Source organism: Eptatretus burgeri, chromosome 16 (genome assembly GCF_056783735.1).
Source record: "Eptatretus burgeri isolate ZD-2024b chromosome 16, Ebu_testis_v1, whole genome shotgun sequence".
In the NCBI taxonomy this organism is placed as follows: domain Eukaryota; kingdom Metazoa; phylum Chordata; class Myxini; order Myxiniformes; family Myxinidae; genus Eptatretus; species Eptatretus burgeri.
The window spans coordinates 40,470,638-40,490,867 of record NC_140976.1 but is presented as its reverse complement, the minus strand read 5'-3'; the positions used below and the strand labels follow the sequence as shown (position 1 = coordinate 40,490,867).

The window sequence follows — 20,230 nt, the reverse complement described above, 5'->3', positions numbered from 1 at the left end:
TATTCACCCATTAGACAAGGGAAAGGAGCCATCTATAAAACACGTACTTACCGATATACCTAAACTAAAGGTCCTGAATGTTTCGTGCGATCGTGGTTTCCAGATTCTCAACAATATATAGATATCTATATATATATATAACTATATAACTATATATATATATATATATATATATATATATATAACTATATAACTATATATATAACTATATAACTATATATATATATATATATATATATATATATATATATATATATATATATATATATATATATATATATATATATATATATATATATATATATATATATATATATATATATATATATATATATATATATATATATATATATATATATATATATATATATATATATACATACATACACTGATGAGTCAAAACAATATGACCACTGACAGGCAAAGTGAATAACATTGATTATCTTGTTACAATGGCACCTGTCAAGGGGTGGGATATATTAGGCAGCAAGTGAACAGCCACTTCTTGAAGTTGATGTGTTGGATGCAGGAGAAATAGGCAGGAGTAAAGACCTGAGCGAATTTGACAAGGGCCAAATTGTTGTGGCCAGACGATTGGGTCAGAGCATCTCTGAAACGGCAAGGCTTGTCGGGTGCTCTCGGTTTGCAGTGGTGAGTACCTACCGACAGTGGTCCGAGGAGGGACAAACCACAAACCGGTGACAGGGTGTTGGGTGCCTAAGGCTCATTGATGCGCGATGGCAACGAAGGCTATCCCGTCTGGTCCGAACCGACAGAAGGTCTACTGTGGCACAAGTCACAGAAAATTTTAATGGTGGTCATGGGAGGAATGTCACAATCCACAGTGATCGCACCCTGCTGCGTATGGGGCTGCGTAGCCGCAGACCGGTCAGAATGCCCATGATGACCCCCTGGGCACCGTTGAAAGCGCCTACAATGGGCACGCGAGCGTCGGAACTGGACCTTGGAGCAGTGGAAGAAGGTCGCCTGGTCCGATGAGTCCCGTTTTCTTTTAGATCACGTGGATGGCCGTGTACGTGTGCGCCGTTTACCTGGGGAAGTGATGGCACCAGGATGCACTGTGGGAACATGACAAGCCGGTGGAGGGAGTGTGTTGCTCTGGGAAATGTTCTGCTGGGAAACCCTGGGTCCGGCCATTCATGTGGACGTCAATTTGACACGTGTCACCTACCTAAACATCGCTGCAGACCAGGTACACCCCTTCATGGCAATGGTATTCTTTGAGGGCAGTGGCCTCTTTTAGCAGGATCATGCGCCCTGCCACACTGCACACATTTTTCGGGAATGGTTTGAGGAACATGATGAAGTGTTCACAGTGTTGCCCTGTCCTCCAAATTCTCCAGATCTCAATACGATTGAGCATCTGTGGGATGTGCTGGACCGGCAAGTCCGATCCACGGCGGCTCCACTTCACAACTTACAGGACTTGAAAGATCTGCTGCTAATGTTTTGGTGCCAGATACCACAGGGCACCTTCAGGGGTCTTGTAGAATCCATGCCTCGGCGGGTCAGTGCTGTTTTGGCGGCACACGGAGGAACAACAGCATATTAGGCAGTTGGTCATCATGTTTTGGCTCATCAGTATATATATATATATATATATATATATATATATATATATATATATATATATATATATATATATATATATATATATATATATATATATATATATATATAATCATGAGAGGGCATGCTGGAGTGTGTTCAGTTTCCAAGCAGCTAGCTAGTGCTTGTCAAGCCAGCGGTTCCTTAGCAATGGTTTTGAATGCAGTCCTTGTGTGAGAGCTTAAGCAACTTGGTGAACACGTCATAAGAAACTTGGTAACTGAACACACCCCTGTATCGTGGTGAAGAAGAGGCTGATGTTTATGGCTTTGTGTGATGTTGATTGACACTGCGTTCTATGGTGATTAATAAAGCCTCCCATCTCTGAAACTGCGTCTCAACGTCATCTTATTACAGTGTATATGGGTGATGGTATAAGATCACTTCAGCAGCACTAAGCTTTGGGATTTTTTTAAACAATCTTTAAAATCACTATTTTATTAAAGTTGATGTATTTACTTGAACACTACATGGGGTATCATGTTCTTTGAATTCTGTAGTTGTGAGATGGAATTGGGTTAATTTTGGGAGGAGAAATTGACACAGCAATATCATTGTGCTCTGATATTGCTCCAGAATATGAGAGGCATTGGGTTTGTGGTTTGGAGAGTGGCAGTGCATCATAGTCGGACCATGACAGCTTATAACAGCAGCATTTTGCTGCACATCACTGGCAGCGATCAAAGCTCAAGTGGTGGACAAAATATGCCAGGCTTAATGTCGTTCCTCAAAAGAATAACCCCCCCCCCCCAAAAAAAAAATAAAACCCCCTAAAAACATCATCACTTCAGACATTAAATTCTTCCTCATCTCCAATGGCCTGATTTCCAATAATCAATTTGGTTTCAGACCAGGTCACTCTACCCTGGATATTCTGCTTCTGCTCTCCCAACAATGGATGGAGGTACTCGATGCCGGACATGAAATCAGAGCCATATCCCTAGACATATTGCGTGCTTTTGACACGGTCTGGCACCTTGACCTGCTCACCAAACTCTTTACCTTCGCATTCTGCGAAAGGTTATGTATTGGTCGCTGTGTATTTATTTATTTATTTATTTGTGAATATGTGTGTGTGTGTGTGTTTGTTTGTTATTCGCATAAATCAGAAAGTATTAAACCAAATCGCTTGAAATTTGGTGGGATGATGGGTTATTATCCAAGGAACATTTGATTAGATTTTGGGAGCGATCGGGTCAAAGGTCAAGGTCAAGGTCACGGAAAGGTCAAATTCGTATTTTTACCATAGCGCGGTCATTTTTGATCTAATTGGCATGCAACCGATGCCAAAATGTTCAGAATTCATTGCCCAATCTTGTGATCGGCGACATGACACAATTACGTCATTACCCTTGTTAGCGGTTGGGGGTCAAAGGTCAGTGGGGTCACGACCTTTCAAAATATGCGGTTTTTTTCATAACACGGTCAAATCAAAACTGATTTGCATGGAACCAACACCAAAATGTTCATTGTTCTGTTCCCCCCACTCTCATGCCAAGAACAAAAAAGTAGTGGAGGCAAAGGTATGCGCTCTACCGAGTGCCCATTCTAGTTTCCTATGGTATCCAAGGCCATCTCCACTCATGGCTCGCAGACTTCCTCTCCTGTCGCAGTCAACGTGTGGCCCTAAATGGCGTTCTGCCATCCCCTCTTCCTGTCCAGGCTGGAGTTCCTCAAGGGAGCGTTCTGAGCCCTGTTCTTTTTCTGGTTTTCATCAACGATCTCTCCGACTCTCTGGAAAATCCTCTTCATTTCTTTGCTGATGACTCCACCCTTTGACGTACCATCTTTCATCCCCAGACCGGCAAGCAGCAGCTTCTTCACTCACTGCAGATCTGGATAAAATCCCAAACTGGTCCAACACGTGGAACATGTCTTTTAATCCAGACAAATCTCACACTCTCACTATGTCTCTCCGAAAGGACCGGTTACGCCGGATCCGAGTCGGTAACAGCGACTCGGTTCAGACAAAGTCGGCCGAGGGTGTGGCTTCCCCAGTAGTTAGATGGCGTGGGTACTTAGGTATATTGAAATTAGGCAATTAACCCTACCCCACGCCATCAAAATATTTGCGACCACGTTCCGCTAAGGGACCCGTGACCTTTTGGAGTTATCCAAGGGTTATGACCTTGCAATTCCGGGGTGTTCGTTGGAGACGACCCTACTGCTCCCCCAAGTGGTCGTTTATCGCCGCCGAACCCCAGCCCACAACAATATAAAGTCAGTAATTTTAGATGCGACCATCCCTGTGCTGTGGTGAAAACTTCAAAGAAGCATAATGGTATTGCCCCACATGCTTGCAGTACGAATAGTTGGACAGGTGAAAGGGTTGACTGGACAGGTAAAATCTAAAACCTTCCTCTTCCATTGGCAAGCTGGAAAAAACGTGAATGTTGAGCCCTGTTTGTAGAGCATCAGACTTTGGCTTTGATCAGTTAATTTAACACCGGGGTTTCCAACCTAGGGGCTGAATTACCCCCAAAGTGGTAATTTGGCTTCTCCCCGGGGTAACGAGCATTCTTGATAATCATATAAAAAAATCCATATCATCTACATTATCCTGTGTAATCATGGAAAAGATAAACCTCCAAGCACTTCACTCGTCATTCTTCACCCTCGTCTCCAGTGTTTCTGGCGACGGGACTGGTGTTTCGATCACAGTTCTCAGAATCAGAAGCAATTAGTTTCCTGGAAAATGACGCAATCATTGGGTGCACACATGACATTTGACATACTCCATGACAACCCTGGCTCCAGGATATCGCCGCAGGGGAATACCCTGGTACCAGGTGATTAAAATCCGCATTTAGCATGGATTCTTGCAGACAACGCACGAGATTTGACAACGACATCACATTTAGAGGCCTGAAATTTCACAAATAACGGTAGGAAATTGTTGCATTTTTGATTTACATGCGTATCGGTGATTGCTGCGAGAGAAATTTGGCTTTTGTGAAAATTTGGAGTAATTTTCAGGGCACTTCCGGGTTTGAATTCCAATCGACGGGCGGTTTCTATCGGCCAATCAGAGCCGTGTTTTCAACACATGGGACCCAGGACCTACACGGAGCGTATGGCCTGGGATTGAGGGTGTGGCCTGCAAGCCGCATTGCTAAGATGATCCAGGAATGGCAAGTGGGGAAAAACATGGATTTCTTGACAGTTATGTTGACTATGGATTCACGAATATTACAGAGAAGGGGATTATGAAACCACAATATGTACCTCTACCTTGTATAGCATCTGCCGACTATATGTCCCGATTGGGACACGTAATGTACCGCTATTGACTGTAGGGTCTCGTCACGTGGCTTAAGCACTCAAGCAAGCACTCCAACGGAATGCCTGGATTAGCCAGCGATTACCAATTGCCACCGATAAAACCCATGCACCTGGAAACGCCCAAGCAATGTCCGGATTGAACGAATGAACACTTTTTTTTAGCAGTTGGAACTGCTGCTAAGTTCTATTCAGGAGCCTAAATTTTGTAATTCGGCTTAGTTTAAGAGATTTTCGAGGATTAGGCATGTGCGGAAATGAAATGAAGCCAAAAATGCTGGTGTCACTGGGCGTTTATAAGCATTGCAATGTATCCAGTGATTCATAGGTATTATGATCAAGGCATTCGATAAGAATAGTGAGGAAAGTAAAAAAAAAAAAAAAACTATCGTTAAGAAATCGTTGCAACCTGTTCCAATTCAAGGCATGGCTGAGCAGGCCAAAAACCATGTGGCTTCAGACCCCAGCGAGGTAACCAAGGAAACGTCTTCAGACCCCATAGAGAGCGAGGCGGCCGAGGATGCCCCTGATAAAGGATATAATTAAATAAGGCTGTTAATTATCTTCAAAAGGGGTGATTTAAATACCACAAACACCTAATTATAATTCTTGCACTTCCTTGGAGATTTCTTCGTATGTATGCAAAGTTTCAGGCTGCTGGGTTTCATGGTTTTTGGAGTTATGGAGGACGCACACACGCACACACACACACTTGGTATTGGTATACTGTAGATTTGATAATTTAGAGTTATGGTTTATACCTTGATGGAAATTTACAGAAATAAATGACAATATATCCTGGATTATTATATCCCTTTAATCTGAAACTCAAACATTTTCAATTTGAGTCTTGAGTTCAAAAAATATGAATTTAAATCTGACTCTTAATACTTCATTGAGTTTTTGTTTGGACTCATGATATATCTGAAAACAATTAAATTTTTTGATTTGACATACACCTGCAGCTTTCTTTTTTCAATTAACAAACATAAAACTTTTTTTTTTTTGCAAACAGTCGGTGGTCGTCGGTAAGTTTGAGAGATGAGGCACAAAAGCGTACCTGGCAGTTATGAATGAGATAGTCACATGATCACCATAGAAGGCAATGATGGTTTCACATCTGTGCTCATTGTGTTATTCCAGAAACATGCCTTTCTGCAATAATGTCATCATTGTTAATAAACATTTATCTTTGTCCCACAACACCTAGAGTAGTGTTTGTAGTTTTATTTCTTTTGAACCATTGTTTTTGTGCAGGATGACACTCGTCACGGGCTGATGTGGTTGCTTATTCGACTGGCGGAGTCTCCTTCGAATGGACCCTTTATCACAAAGGCCACTGAATGCCAGGAATCAGGTGAGAAGATTTATGTGACTGGGTCTATCGATAGATTGAGCAATGAGACTTCCTTGTTTTGAGTTGCAAGTACTGTTGTTTCAAAAGAAATGCATTTTTCCAAAACTGACGATTCTCTAATTTTTGTTTGTTTTCACATCAAATTGTTTAATGGAAACCAGTAAACCATAAATTGGATTGAAGAAGGTTTTTCATCAAGAAAGTGAGAGTGCACCCATTTTTATACCTCTGCTGCCGCTGGCATTAAGTTATTGTGATCAATTTTTGTCACCGCCATAACATGTGAACCACTGAAGGGATTTTTAGCAAACTTGATGCAAAGGTGTATTTTGATGCAAAGATGAAATTATTTGATATTTCGTTGAAAGGGTCAAATGTCATGTGACCTTTAGCTGAAAGTAGCAGATTTTAGTTACCGTGATAACTTGTGAATCACCAGAGATTTTGACCAAACCTGGTACAGGTATGTACTGTGATGCAAGGACTAATTGATATGGTTTTACAGCTCAAGGTCATGTAATGTTTAGTTGAAAGTAGCATATTTTCGTTTCCGATTTTTACCAAAATTGGAACAAAGGTGTGTTATGATGCAAGGATGAACTGATTAGGCTTTGGCTGAAAGTAGCAGGTCTTTGTTACCATGAGAATTTGTGAACCACTGAAGGGATTTTATGGATTGTAATACAAGGATCACCATTGAGAGATGGGGCCAAAAACAACATATGGCATGATATTTCAAAAAGTTGTGGATGAGTTATGACAAAACTTGGTGGATGAGTTCGTTCAGTGACGAGAACAACCTGATTAGATTTTGTTTCAGGTCTGGATCCAGATCCAGCCAATCATTGGGATTGTAATACAAGGATCACTAATAACTATGGTGTGTAATACAAAGATGAACTGATTAGATTTCTCAAGGTCAAAGCCCAAAGGTCAAGTTCCCTAATCTGTATTACTGCAATAACTTATGAACCACTTGAGATATTTCAACCATACTTGACACTTATGGACCATCCTACAATGATGAAATGATTAAATTTTATATTGAACAGGTCAAAGTTCAAATGTCATGTACCCTTTGAAAATCATCTTGCAGACAATGATTCCAGTTAAAAGCATCTGATGTTGTCTTTTCTCCACTCCCTCTCTCTCCCCTTGTCTCTCCCCTCTCTCTCCCCCTCTCTCCCCCCTCTCCCCCTGCCTCTCTTTTTGCAAGGGACCTTTCATTTTTCACGTGACCTTTAATTGAGATCAGATGTTACAGTGGGTTGCCATCTAACGTGAGCTAAGGCATATCCATCGACACATTCATGTCAAATTCTACCTTCTAGTTACCTCCACCACCAAAAGTGGATGGATGTTATGTTTTCACCTGTCTGTCTGTCTGTTTATCTGTGACTAGAATATCTCAAAAAGTTGTGGATGGATTCGGACAAAGTTTTGTGGACAGGTTGGGTTTGTGACAAAGACGAATTAATTCGATTTTGGTGAAGATCCGGATCCGGATCTAATAATTTTATAACTTTTAAAGTGATTCTTCACCAATGAGAGATGGGGCCAAAAACAACATATGGCATGATATTTCAGTTGTGGATGAGTTATGACAACTTGGTGGATGAGTTGGTTCGGTGACAAGAGCAAGCCAATTAGATTTTGTTTCAGGTCCGGATCCAGATCTGGCCTATCAGTGGGATACAAAACAAACTGTTCAGCCTGGCAGAGGTATGTGTTCTACCAAGTGCTGTTCTAATTTTCAAATGTAATTGCAACTTGACAGTTGTATCGAACACACATGGTACATTTTCCTTTTTGAAGGACAAGGAAAAAAACCCAGCATATTTTGGTTGGGGCAAATGCTTCCTTAATTTTATCTTTAACTAGATGACCCGTGAACCCTTTGGGTTCCCGTTGTGGCAGCGGTTGATAAAAAAAAATCATTTCAAATTTATAAATAAATAGAATAGCTCCAGTGAACTATACCGCTGAGGTTGTTTGCATTGATCAAATGCTCCCGAAGAGTACTTCACTGAATCGGGAATTGATTTTTAAATAATTTTTTTCGTCGCCCGATTTGAGCGAAACTTGATATTGCGCGTCAATGTGAAAAAAAAAACGGGAGAAAAGAAAGTCGAAGAAATTATTGTGCGTAATCTTCTAAACACAATTTTATTTATTAATGAACACGGAAGTATTAGATCAAAATGGCGATGTTTATTTTATGCTGAAAAATAAATCGTTCTTTGTCTATACTAAATGTTTGAGATTTTAAAATAAACCATTTCAAGAAAAAAAAAGATAGCTCCAGCAAACTATACCACTGAGGTTGTTTGCATTGTTCAAATTCTCCTGAAGAGTACGTGACTGAATCAGGAATTGATTTTTAAAATAATTTTTTCGTTGCCCCATTTTAACGAAACTTGATACGGCACACCGCAGGAGAATGGTGAGTAAGGTGGCCCTAAAATTTTTGCGCTATCGTGTACCGTTTTGGTTGTATTTTGGGAACATACATACATACATACGTACAAGATGAGAGTTTTAGTAATATATAGATAGATGTCATGCATGACTTAAAAATAAACTTTATGGTGCATTGAAGTGCGTGCATGTGTTCATGTTACATATCAATGGGGGATGAATTTTGTGGTTACTTTACTATTTTACTTCTCAGTTCATGACACTGTGAATATGAATTGCATCAAGTTGCAAGTTGCTTCAAATATTTTTTTCTGGTTACCGATCACTGAAGCCGTACTTCATCTCAGGGGCATTGTAACATATCAAAATTGTAACACCCTCCACAAAGTCGAAACCATGATTGAGTCAATGAGTTTGCAGCTTATGTGAATTGCCTGCATGATGGTGCTGGACATAAAATGGATGAGCTTGGTCCTTCTCACCCCGGTGTGTGCCCCGGTTAGAATAGGTACACCGTATCCTTGCGTGTCATAAGAGGCGACTAAAAGGGTTGGCGTCAGGAAGGGCATCCGGCCATAAAAACATCGCCTCAAAAGGAAACCATGATGAGTACAGTTTATGGGCAGGGTACAGTCCGAAGTACCCCGTGGGGGTCCTCACCCCCTCTCGTTAAAACTCAAGGTGGGGAACCCGATCTAAGCAAGGGAGGAAATTTTTCCATTTATGATGACCAATCGTCTGATGCCCCACGTGGAGATCGGTTTCTGAGGTTTGTACATGGAATGTAGGGACAATGACAGGGAGATCAGGAGAAGTGGTTGAAACATTGGTCAGAAGAAGAGTGGACATATGCTGTGTGCAGGAGACACGATGGAAGGGAAGTGGTGTGAGAATGGTGAAGGATAGGCAGGGACAGAAGTATAAGTTTATGTGGCAACCACGCCCAGAAGGCGTGCATGGTGTTGGTTTCATGTTTGCTGAGGAGTTTGTAGACAGTGTTGCGAGTGTGACTGGAGTGAGTGAAAGGTTGATGATGGTGAGAATCGTGATCGGAAAGCTCTTAGTGAACGTCATCTCGGGATATGCCCCGCAGGTCAGTCGAAGCGATGAATAGAAGAACATGTTCTGGTGTGCGATTGAGAAGTTGATGGAGAATGTGAAAGATGAGGAAGTTGTTGTGGTAGGAGGAGACTTGAATGGACAAGTGGGAAGGAGTACAGATGGTTTTGAAGGAGTCCATGGGGGTTATGGATATGGTGTGAGAAATGGAGAAGGTGAAAGGATGTTGGAGCTGATTTGTTTATTTGTACTCATTTCCAGAAAGTGAACAATAAGCTTATTACATACACGTCAGGTGGGTCGATGACAACCATTGACTACCTGATGGTGCGTAGGTGAGATAGGGGAAACCTCCAGGACACAAAGGTGATCCCAGGGGAGGAGACTGTTTCACAGCACCACCTGGTTGTCTGCGATATAAGGGTGAAAGGTGCGATGAGAATTCAGCGGGTGAAGTACCAACCGAGGATGAAGGGTGTGGAGGTTGAAAGAGGTGACAGTGAAGGAAGCATTAAGAGAGAGGCTGAATATGGTTGAGGATGATGTGGTTGAGCTTGAAAATGGTTGGATGTCAATGAAAGATAGTCTATTGGGAGCCATTGGTGAGTTGTGTGGATGGACAAAAGGACCACCGAGGCCCTCAGAAACATGGTGGTGGGGTGATGAAGTTGGAAAGACGATTGAAGAGAAGAGGAAGAAGTTCAAGGAATGGAAAAAAGGTGAAGGGTACGGTGGTAGAAGAGGCAGTGCATGAATGTTGTAAGGTAGCCAAGAAGGCTGCAAAGAAAGAGGTAGTAAAGGTGCAGGAGGCCTATAGGAAAATGTTTGGAGAACGCTTGGATTCGGAAGAGGGTCAGAGAGCAGTATTCAGGATTGCAAAGCAGATAGCGAGAGAGAGGTGTGATGTGACGGGGATGAGTTGCTTGAAGGATGAAGTGGGACAAATCGTTGTGGACTCGGATGGAATTAAAGGAAAATGGAAGAGATATATGGAAAGGCTGTTGAATGTAGAAAATTAATGGGATAGCAACATCGAGAGTAACCCAGTTTTTGGACCAGCAGCGAAGATAACTGAGAAGGAAGGTGTGAGGAATCTATAAGACCAATGAAGAGTAGAAAAGCAGGATGGCCGACGGGAGTTGTGGGAGATATGTTGAAGGCAGCGGGAAGTTGGGGTGTGAAGAGCATGACAGAGATCTGTAATCTGGTGGTGAAAGAAGGCCACATTCCAGTGGATTGGGAACTGAGTACCCTCGTCCCTCTGTACAAGGGGAAAGGTGACCCTCTGGACTGTGGCTCCTATCGAGCAATAAAGTTATTGGAGCATGGAATGAAGGTATTGGAAAGGGTGTTGGAGAAGAGGATAAGGAAGAAGGGAAAGATTGATGAAATGCAGTTTGGATTTATGCCAGGAAGAGGAACGACAGATGCGATTTTTATTGTAAGGCAGTTGCAGGAGAAGTACATGGAGAAGAGGAAGAAGTTGTTTTTTGGGTTTGTTGATTTGGAGAAAGCATTTGATAGGGTTCCACGCGAAGTTATGAGGTGGGCATTGAGGAAGTTAGGAGTGGAGGAATGGTTGATCAGAGTAGTGATGGCAATGTACGAGAGAGCGTGCACAGCTGTAAGGACGAAGGATGGGAACAGTGGTGAGTGAAGTGAAGGTGGGAGTGCACCAGGGGTTGGTACTACTAAGTCCACTTCTATTTGTAGTTGTGATGGAGGTACTGGCTCGGAGGGTAAAGGAGGGTTTTAGTACAGGCAAAATGTCGGATGACCTCACACAAATTGTAACAAAAGCAAACTCAACAGATTTTGATTCCTGGATATGTCCTCAGTGACAGAAAAAAAGTCCTAAGGGATCCTCCGGGGGGGGGAAAGTCCTGAAATCTATGGAAATCCAATATGGCAGCCACCCGGCTTCGGGGAAAATGATAAAATTGTAAAAATTGATATTTTAATATGTAAATATATGTTTTTCTGCATTCTAATTGTTTCTAGTTATGGTCAGTATATTGATATACAAGAATAATTATAAAAAAGTGAAATGTATTGAGGGTAAAATAAAAAATTATAGCTTTTTTTGTCCAAAAATGTCTATTTTGTCCCGAAAAAAAACCATTTACCTGATACTGATTTTGGCTCCTGGACAAAAAAAATAAGAAGCGTTGAAGACACAAGATGAAATCAAGTCTATGGCAATACAATTGAATTATGTAAATCATTGAAACATGACAAAATTCACAATTCCACTCGGGGCAATCACATCTGCCTGACGAATGTTTCGAAATGAAAATGAAAATTCGCAGTAAACTCAGAAACTACATCCATAATAAACTTACTATACATGTTGAGAAAAATCAAGCATATTAAAGTTAGAACTTGACAATGTCGTCATCATCCTCATCATTGTCACATGGAGTGTTTGTGCAGCCAGAGCCCCTGCAGTTTCCACAAGCTGGAGTGCACTCAATGTTGTGCTTCTTGCATGTGCATCTCATGGTGCTACATTCAGCCTGGCAGTTGCACCTAATGACACGTAACATCTTTTCAGGAGCTGGAGCTATTGATGTCTGAAGTGGCACAAAACCCTCGTCACACTTCTGCCAACCCCAGTCTGTCGGAAGAAGTTCATCTGCACATCCCTTCCATTCTTGGACTTGCAGATACATGCGCAGGCTGTGATACTTTGCTGCTTCTGATGTTGGTGGTAACGTCTGTGGTTGCACGTGGGAGGAGCTCAAAGCCACCTTGTCCCAATACCGCTGATACCGGAGGGTGTCCAGGGTGTCAGTTGACTTTCCGTTGTAGATTATCACCAATGTTTTTTCTCCTGCATCTGCCACATCACATACGGAATCTGGATATATATCAAAAACCTTGGCCTGCTCATGGAATGTGTTGTTTGCTTTGAACTTTTTGAGGGAAGCTCCCTTTCCAATCCCATGAAGACGAGATGTCGTGTCGCACCCAAGAACTGCATGTACAAACAGTATGTGCTTGCATATGTCTGTACCAATCATTTTCTTTGTAGCCTTGATGTTCCAGATGCAAGGCTTCTTCGTGTTCTTCTTTGGCTCGGGACAAAAGAAGAGGTCATGGGATTCTAAGCTTGCATGGTAGCATAGGAGGACGAGGAGGTCTGTGTCATCATCAACTAACACAGTGTTGGTGACAGTAGCAGACTGCACGGCCTTCATTACAATCAGGAGATCAGCATCCCCTGAGGCATGGTGTGTCTCACAGTTCTTCTTCTGAAGCTCTTCACTCAACACAAAGATGAATTGCTGTTTATTCTGCCTATTGGCAAGAAACTGTTCCTTCTTCATTGTGAGATGCATATCAGCTGTAAATGTCACAGTAGTGCCAGCATTCCCTTTAGACCGTCTGTGGTGTGTCATGTCCTTCGTGTTGGTACTCTCATAACCATCAAACACGACTATGGCATCTCCGTACTTCTTCGTTACATAATCGGTGTACTGGTGGCATACGTCTCTGTATGTAGATCCACGAGACCATGGAATGCGTTGAACAAGTGCCCTGCCATCCAAAACATACTGTTGCCCATCATTGGGGATATCGGCTGGGACATCGGATCCAAGAAGATCCCAGATGGCATCAGCAAAGACTGGCTTGTGTGCTTCTCGGAGCTGAAGAGAGGAATCAAAGAGGGCTGGTGGATAGCTGCACAGTTCATATTTGAAGGCTGACTCCAGTTCTTCTGCTGTCTGTGCAACAGTGATCAGTCTCTGGAAGAGGAGTTGTGGGTCAACCTGGACTTGCTCTCCATCAATCTTGACAGATGACTTCATGCCGAGGGTGACAACTTGCTCTTTCCTCTTAAATGTGTACTCGGCAGGTGTTTTCCCATCCATAGATTTCAATATTTTTTGGCTCCTACAGCATGTGCTGTATCGACGTTGACGGTGGGGTGTGCATGAACTCCAGTAGCAATGTTCCTCAGACGTGGATTACTACTGAACGGATTCCGTTCCTGTAAATACTGAAGAGCTGATAGTGTGTCCTTCCAGTCACGAGATTGTCTTGCCTTGGTCATGTCCTTCTGCTCTTCAGCGTTGTAGTTCACACCTGTGAGCTCCTGCATTGCCTGGTTTATTTCTGCATGGGCAGGCATTGATAGTAGCCATACCAGCCGTTGTTGCTCTGTCATTCCTCGCCCTCGTGTGAGCCCCCCGCTGGTCTTCAAACTTCTCATCAGAACTTGTTTCGATGATCAGGTCAGATGAAAGACCTGCCCACAGGTGATCACTTCGTCAAACCACATGGAACTCCTCATCAAAACGTTGTTGGACACTGGGATGTTGAGTTTTGAGGTTGGACATCTGCTGCAGATACACCCTCGCAGATTTGGCATACAGGTTGTGGCCCGAGGCTGCCAGGTAAGGCAGCATTTCCTGGATGGCCTGTCGATGTATTGCCCAGTTCCCAGTGCACTCTGCCCTGATGTATTTGTGTCGAATGTCTAGCATGTCCATATACTGAACCCAGAGCACTGAAGTTCTAGAAGATATCTTTGCAGACTCGGCATGCTTCTAAAGGTGGTCTTTGATTCGTTTCAAGACGTCAGACTTGCATACTTCTTCCACAGACAGTGTCCCAGCTATCAGATTCTCATAGAGGGTACAAGCTTTGTTGAAGTCTGGATTATTGCTTAGATCTGTATGCTGGTCACGTAGCGGCCTTGGAGCTGCTTCGGCTAAGTCCGGATCTTCATTCCCATTGCCGTCTGATGTTTCAGGTAGGCATGGTAGAGGCGCATTGAGCACATTTGTCAACAGCAAGGCATTGAGGGCTGCATCAACAATTAGGTATGCGTGAACTGCGTGGGCAATGGCCTTGCCACTAAACATATGAATCACTGCATTGGGGGCATATATCAACTCCATCAGTTCTTGAAGCCCGGATGACACCATCAGGTGTCTAATACATCCGAGGAAACTCATCTCTGCGTGGAAGCCGCCCAAGCGTAGGACAATCCCTTTCAGATCACTTCCCATAGGCTCCGAGTTGATGATCATGAAGGCCTTCCACCAGAGGGGCTGATCAAAGGTGATTACTGGAGTGACACCGTGGCGTCGTGCATGTTCACTGACAAACATCAGGGTCGAGTATATGCATGTGCTGTCACTCGAGTTCATGTCTATCATGGGCAGAAACATGATAGCCGCCTTGCCAGGGTCGTCACCCTTGTGTATGAATTGCATCATTCCTGACCATGCAGGTCTGGGGGACCCAAACAAGATGGATGTCTTCCACAGAACATCAAGATTTTCAGAGCATCCTGTTTGGGCCTCCTCCATCCTGTTTGCAGATGGCACACCGTTCAGGTCCCTCCATGCCTGAAAATAAAAATCCAGAATTAGTATAATTGTTTTAAAGTTTGAACTGACTATGTTATATTAACAAATAAACATAGCTATGGCATTTAATATCAGAATTTGTCTTAATCCTATTAATGTATTAGCTCTAGCCAGGCGTTTATCCTTTGTTTGGACCGAATACGCACAAAGTGCACATATTTCAAGTTAAGGGGGTAGGGGTAGGCAAATGGAAATAAATTCAATAAAAATTAATATTGTGTGTTAATTCTTTCACCAGAGGATAGTACTAATGTCCCTGTATCTGGAAATATATAGTATGTATGCCTGCGGATACATATGTTCTTATATGAACAAACTTTCTCAAGTCAAACTATTTTTAGGGAAAAGTTTTTGACATTTTTGGACAAAAAAGCTATAATTTTTTATTTTACCCTCAATACATTTCACTTTTTTATAATTATTCTTGTATATCAATATACTGACCATAACTAGAAACAATTAGAATGCAGAAAAACATATATTTACATATTAAAATATCAATCTTTACAATTTTCACATTTTCGCTGAAGCCGGGTGGTGGCCATATTGGATTTCCATAGATTTCAGGACTTTCCCCCTGGAGGATTCCTTAGGACTTTTTTTCTGTCACTGAGGACATATTCAGGAACCAAAATCTGTTGAGTTTGCTTTTGTTGCAATTTGTGTGAGGTTGACCAAGTATTTCTGCTAAAAGCCCTGTATTATTTACCGTGGGAGCTGCTGTATGCAGATGATCTCATGTTGATTGCAGTGAGTATGGATGGACTGCAGGAGAAGATGAACAAGTGGAAGGAATGTATGGAGGAAAAAGGTTTGAAGGTGAATATCCGAAAGACGAAGGTGATGGCAAGTGGTAAAGTATGTGGTGTAGACTGCAAAGTATGCAGAAGGTGGATCAGACTCTTCGATGGTTGCTAGAGTGAGATGTGCATGGAAGAAGTTTCGGGAACTGAGTGGTGTGCTGACGAAGAGGGGAGTGTCGTTGAAGCTGAAGGGAAAGGTGTATGCTACATGTGTGAGGAGTACAATGATTTATGGGAGTGAGACATGGGTACTGAACATGGAGCAGCAGCAAAGGCTGGAAAGGGTGGAAATGCGAATGGTTCGGTGAATGTGCAGAGTATCGTTGAGAGAGAGGAAGACAAATGATGACTTGCAGAAGATGATGGGAATAGAGTCTGTGATGGATGTTGTGAAGAGAAACAGGTTGAGATGGTTGGGTTATGTGTTGAGGAAGGATGAAAGTGACTGGGTGAGAGGATTGTTGGAAATGAGTGTAGTCGGAAGTAGAGGACTGGGAAGACCGAGAAAAACTTGGCTAAAGGTGGTGGAAGAAGAAATGTGGGCAAGGGGATTAAGAAGGGGAGATGTAGAAAATTGGGTAAAGTGGAGAAGGTTGTCATGGGGCCTGCAAGGCTAACGCCCGCTTTAGCAGGGAAAATGGCCTTTAAATGCTTGTTGTTGTTGCTTGTTGTTGGTCCTTCTCAAAAAGTGTAATTTAAAACCTCCCCCTTTTAAGTGTAATGGATAGTGGGAGGCTAATATACCTGTCTATCCATCCATTGGGACCATACTCTGAGCAGAGTGTTAGAGCTGCCTAAGCAGTCTCGTTGGCTATTGGGAACAATCCTGGACAGGTCGCCACTCCGACACAGGATACCAGCAAGCTGGCACTCATTTTGCCGACCTCGGAAGGATGACAGGCTGAGTCATCCCCACCTGGTATTAATTCAACAGCAGAGTGGGATTTGAACTCGGGACTTGAGGATACCAAGCCCACCACTCTTGCCATTAAACCAACACCAGGCATATATACCTGTCATAGGGTCTACAATTAGTGCCTCCAGTTTTTTATGGTCCTCAGAGTTTCTTCGACCCTTAGGAGTACGAAACCACTTTTTCTTTTTTTTTGTTTTTCTGCCAATGTCTGAACTGTATCTCTGAGCCAGCTGGGACTTTTGGAATGAAATTCTTTGCATCAACAATGGGAATAAAAAGTATGTAGGGTTGACATTTTTTGACCTTGACCTAGGGTTACCATATTTGAACTTAAAAAAAAAGGACACTCCACATTGGGACACTTTTCAAGAATTTACTTTACGTATTGAGCAATCATATCAGCAGTCTCATTCGGCGTGTTGTGGACCTCAATTAATTTTGACTGCAAACTGCCATTCTTTCACTCGAAATTCTGAATTATTATTGTAAATATTGTGCATGTCCGAGTCCACATGCGATTGTAAATCAATGGAACCTATATTTGCCACAGAGACGTACCAGCGATACATACCAAGCACTCAGCTTCCCATTCGTCTCAACTACTTCAAAAACACGGGAATTTTGTCTTTTGTTCTGCAGTGAATTTACACTTTCATTTTGGCATTGTGTTTGGGGGTAGTAAAATAAAATATCAAAGAGCTCTTGAAGAAAATCAAACAAGTGTGTATGGTACAGACTCAGAAAAGACCCTGCATTGCGGACTGACCATGGCACTGTGGACGCTCTTGCTCACTGCGAGGTTGGACAGGAAGTGGACGCATGGGTGTCGATGTTTGAACACATCCATTACGCCATGACGGAGTAGCACAGACATGTATTAAACTGTCTTGGTCCAAACATTACATAACCACATTTTATAACCATAACAAAATGTACAAAACGGTTTAACCATTTAAAAAAGGTATCCCAAATCTAAAAACTTATCCCTTGAAAAATGTAAAAGCAAAAAAATGGCAGAATCTCAGATATGTTTCGATATTTAAGGACCGAAAATGAGATGTGTCCCTGGAAAACCAGACATATGGTAGTCCTACCTTGATTTAATTTTAAGGCCATGCCCTAATTATAGAGCATTTAACGTTTTCATCATAGCTCAATTAAGGTTTGTCTGATCAGAACGAAATTTCCCTCTCAAAATAGCCTAGACATAGAGTATGGCACATTATGCTTAATATTGTTACGTCTGAGGGGGGGGGGTATGCATTCAAAGGGTAATTAGGATGTTTAATTAGGTATGCCATGCTGTTCGAGTTTACCAGGATCTCGATGTAATAAGTAGCAATTTAGTGGTGATAAGTTGTCTAGTAAATGTCCATTTCTTTAAGGGGGAAATGATAATTGTCACGTAATTAGATAGGGAGACTGGTTAGGGTAAGTGTGTATGCATAAACCCTTTTAGTATTCCCTGTAGGCTTGCCGTGACGTAACAGGACAGTTCTGCGGATGGCTCCGCCCCTTGATCACGATTGGCAGAAGGCGACGGCAGAGGGCCAATAAAAGGGCTTGATTGGAAGTGACGAGGACTCGAGTATAAAAAGGTTCTGTTCGGGAAAAGAAGGAGAGGAAGAGTCATAAAAAGAAAGCGTCTGGTCGAGGCTGTTGATCTCTGAGCGTGCTCTCTCATTGTGCTGGTTCGTTTCTCGATTCGTCGTGTCTCGTGGCCTTGCTGTGCCTCGTGCCTCACCTCGGTTGGCTCTGGAGTTCTGCTGGCTCGGAGTACGGGACCGAACGGCGGGCGAACCTGCCTCCCTCTCCTGCTCGCATCTTGGCGCCAGAACTGGCTCCCTGGCGGCTGTGAGCGGACTTGGGCCTACACCAGGAGGTCGACACTAGACGAGCACAACGCCAGCTCGTCCGGCGCCAATCCAGTGACTGTTGCGTCGACACCACGGGCCAGCCTGACCACCAGGACCAGCTACGTTTTGTGTGTGTGTGTGTGTGTGTGTGTGTGTGTGTGTGTGTGTGTGTGTGTGTGTGTGTGTGTGTGTGTGTGTGTGTGTGTGTGTGTGTGTGTGTGTGTGTGTGTGTGTGTGTGTGTGTGTGTGTGTGTGTGTGTGTAACTGGCGCCTTAGAGGGTTTGAGATTTGTATATCCATTGGAATTGTTTGTGTTTTCCCCACGCCCGAACCCACACCACCATCCTGTCGAATCGCCCCGGATCCCTCCTCCTGCCGAGTCTTATTATTTCTGGTTAGAGAAATAAACATTATTAACTCAGTGAAAAGTGACTTGTGCCTCCTTCCTCATCCTGTTTGCTGTAGAGCGATTAAAACCGCCATCTTTGGGTTATAAAAAATAAACCGCCTCCATCGTTTCGGCTCATTCAACGTTGGCGGGACTGTTCAAGTCCCGTGGACGTCACAATATACACCATACCCCTCTAGGTTAAAGGTCAAGGTCAAATGGCAGTCTGAATAAAATAATGCGGTTTTTTTATCACTCAATTTTGTCCTGATGTCTGATATGTCCTTACATCATAATAGTGTACCTGCATTGATGTTGGGCACCTGATATTTAATTATTGTCATTGACATACTTATTTTATGCCTCTGTTGATGGAGTCGCTGGAGGGATTATGTTTTCGGGTTGTCCGTCTGTCCTTCCATGCATCCATGATAGATCCCTTCGGCTGTTCTTAAGTTATCGTTGTAACGAAAATCTAAGTCATACTTGATGTAAAGATAAACTAATTAGATTAAGAGATAAAAGGTCAGAGGTCCCGTCAGGTAAAAAATTTGTAACCACGCTAACTTGTGAACCAGTGATGGGATTTTGACCAAACTTGATATGAGTACGTTTTTTGATGAAAAGATTAACTGATTGGATTTCAGCATCAAGAGGTTAGAGGTCATGTCAGATAAAAATGTGATACATGAGAACAGCTGAAGGGATTGAATTAAAACTTGGTACAAGTATGTATAATCCTCCGTGAATGCATCCATCTATGATAGATTATTTGTTCCTAAAAGGTCAAGGGTCAGAGGTTGCATTAAAACTCCTATTAATGTGATACCATTGGCTTTGGGATTTGAACTAAACCAAGTTCATGTACCGTGATGAATATATGTTCAGGTCAGATATTGAGGTCAAATGGTCGTGAGGTTTTAGGTCAAAGTTAGAATAAACAAAGACTTAATGTGGGTGGAGGCATATCGGTTGACGTCGCGACGTCGAATTATGTCTGGTTCGGATTGTGACCTATTTAAGTAAAAACACCTTTTTGATCATAACTTGAATAATTTTCCTTTGATTTTCATGATGTTGAGTTTTATATAAAGATTGTAAATGGGGACACATTTTTTTAAATTCACACTCTATCCCAAAATGT

General features: G+C 42.5%; 1 protein-coding gene across 1 annotated transcript in view; it reads left to right on the top strand.

The window, feature by feature from the left end:
• Positions 1–20,230, top strand: part of LOC147010917 (gamma-tubulin complex component 5-like) — an 88,423-nt gene that overhangs the window by 14,250 nt on the left and 53,943 nt on the right. The window contains exon 5 of the mRNA XM_085859893.1: positions 6,166–6,265. Coding sequence (XP_085716019.1) covers positions 6,166–6,265 — 100 coding nt within the window. The remainder of the gene's footprint in view (positions 1–6,165; positions 6,266–20,230) is intronic.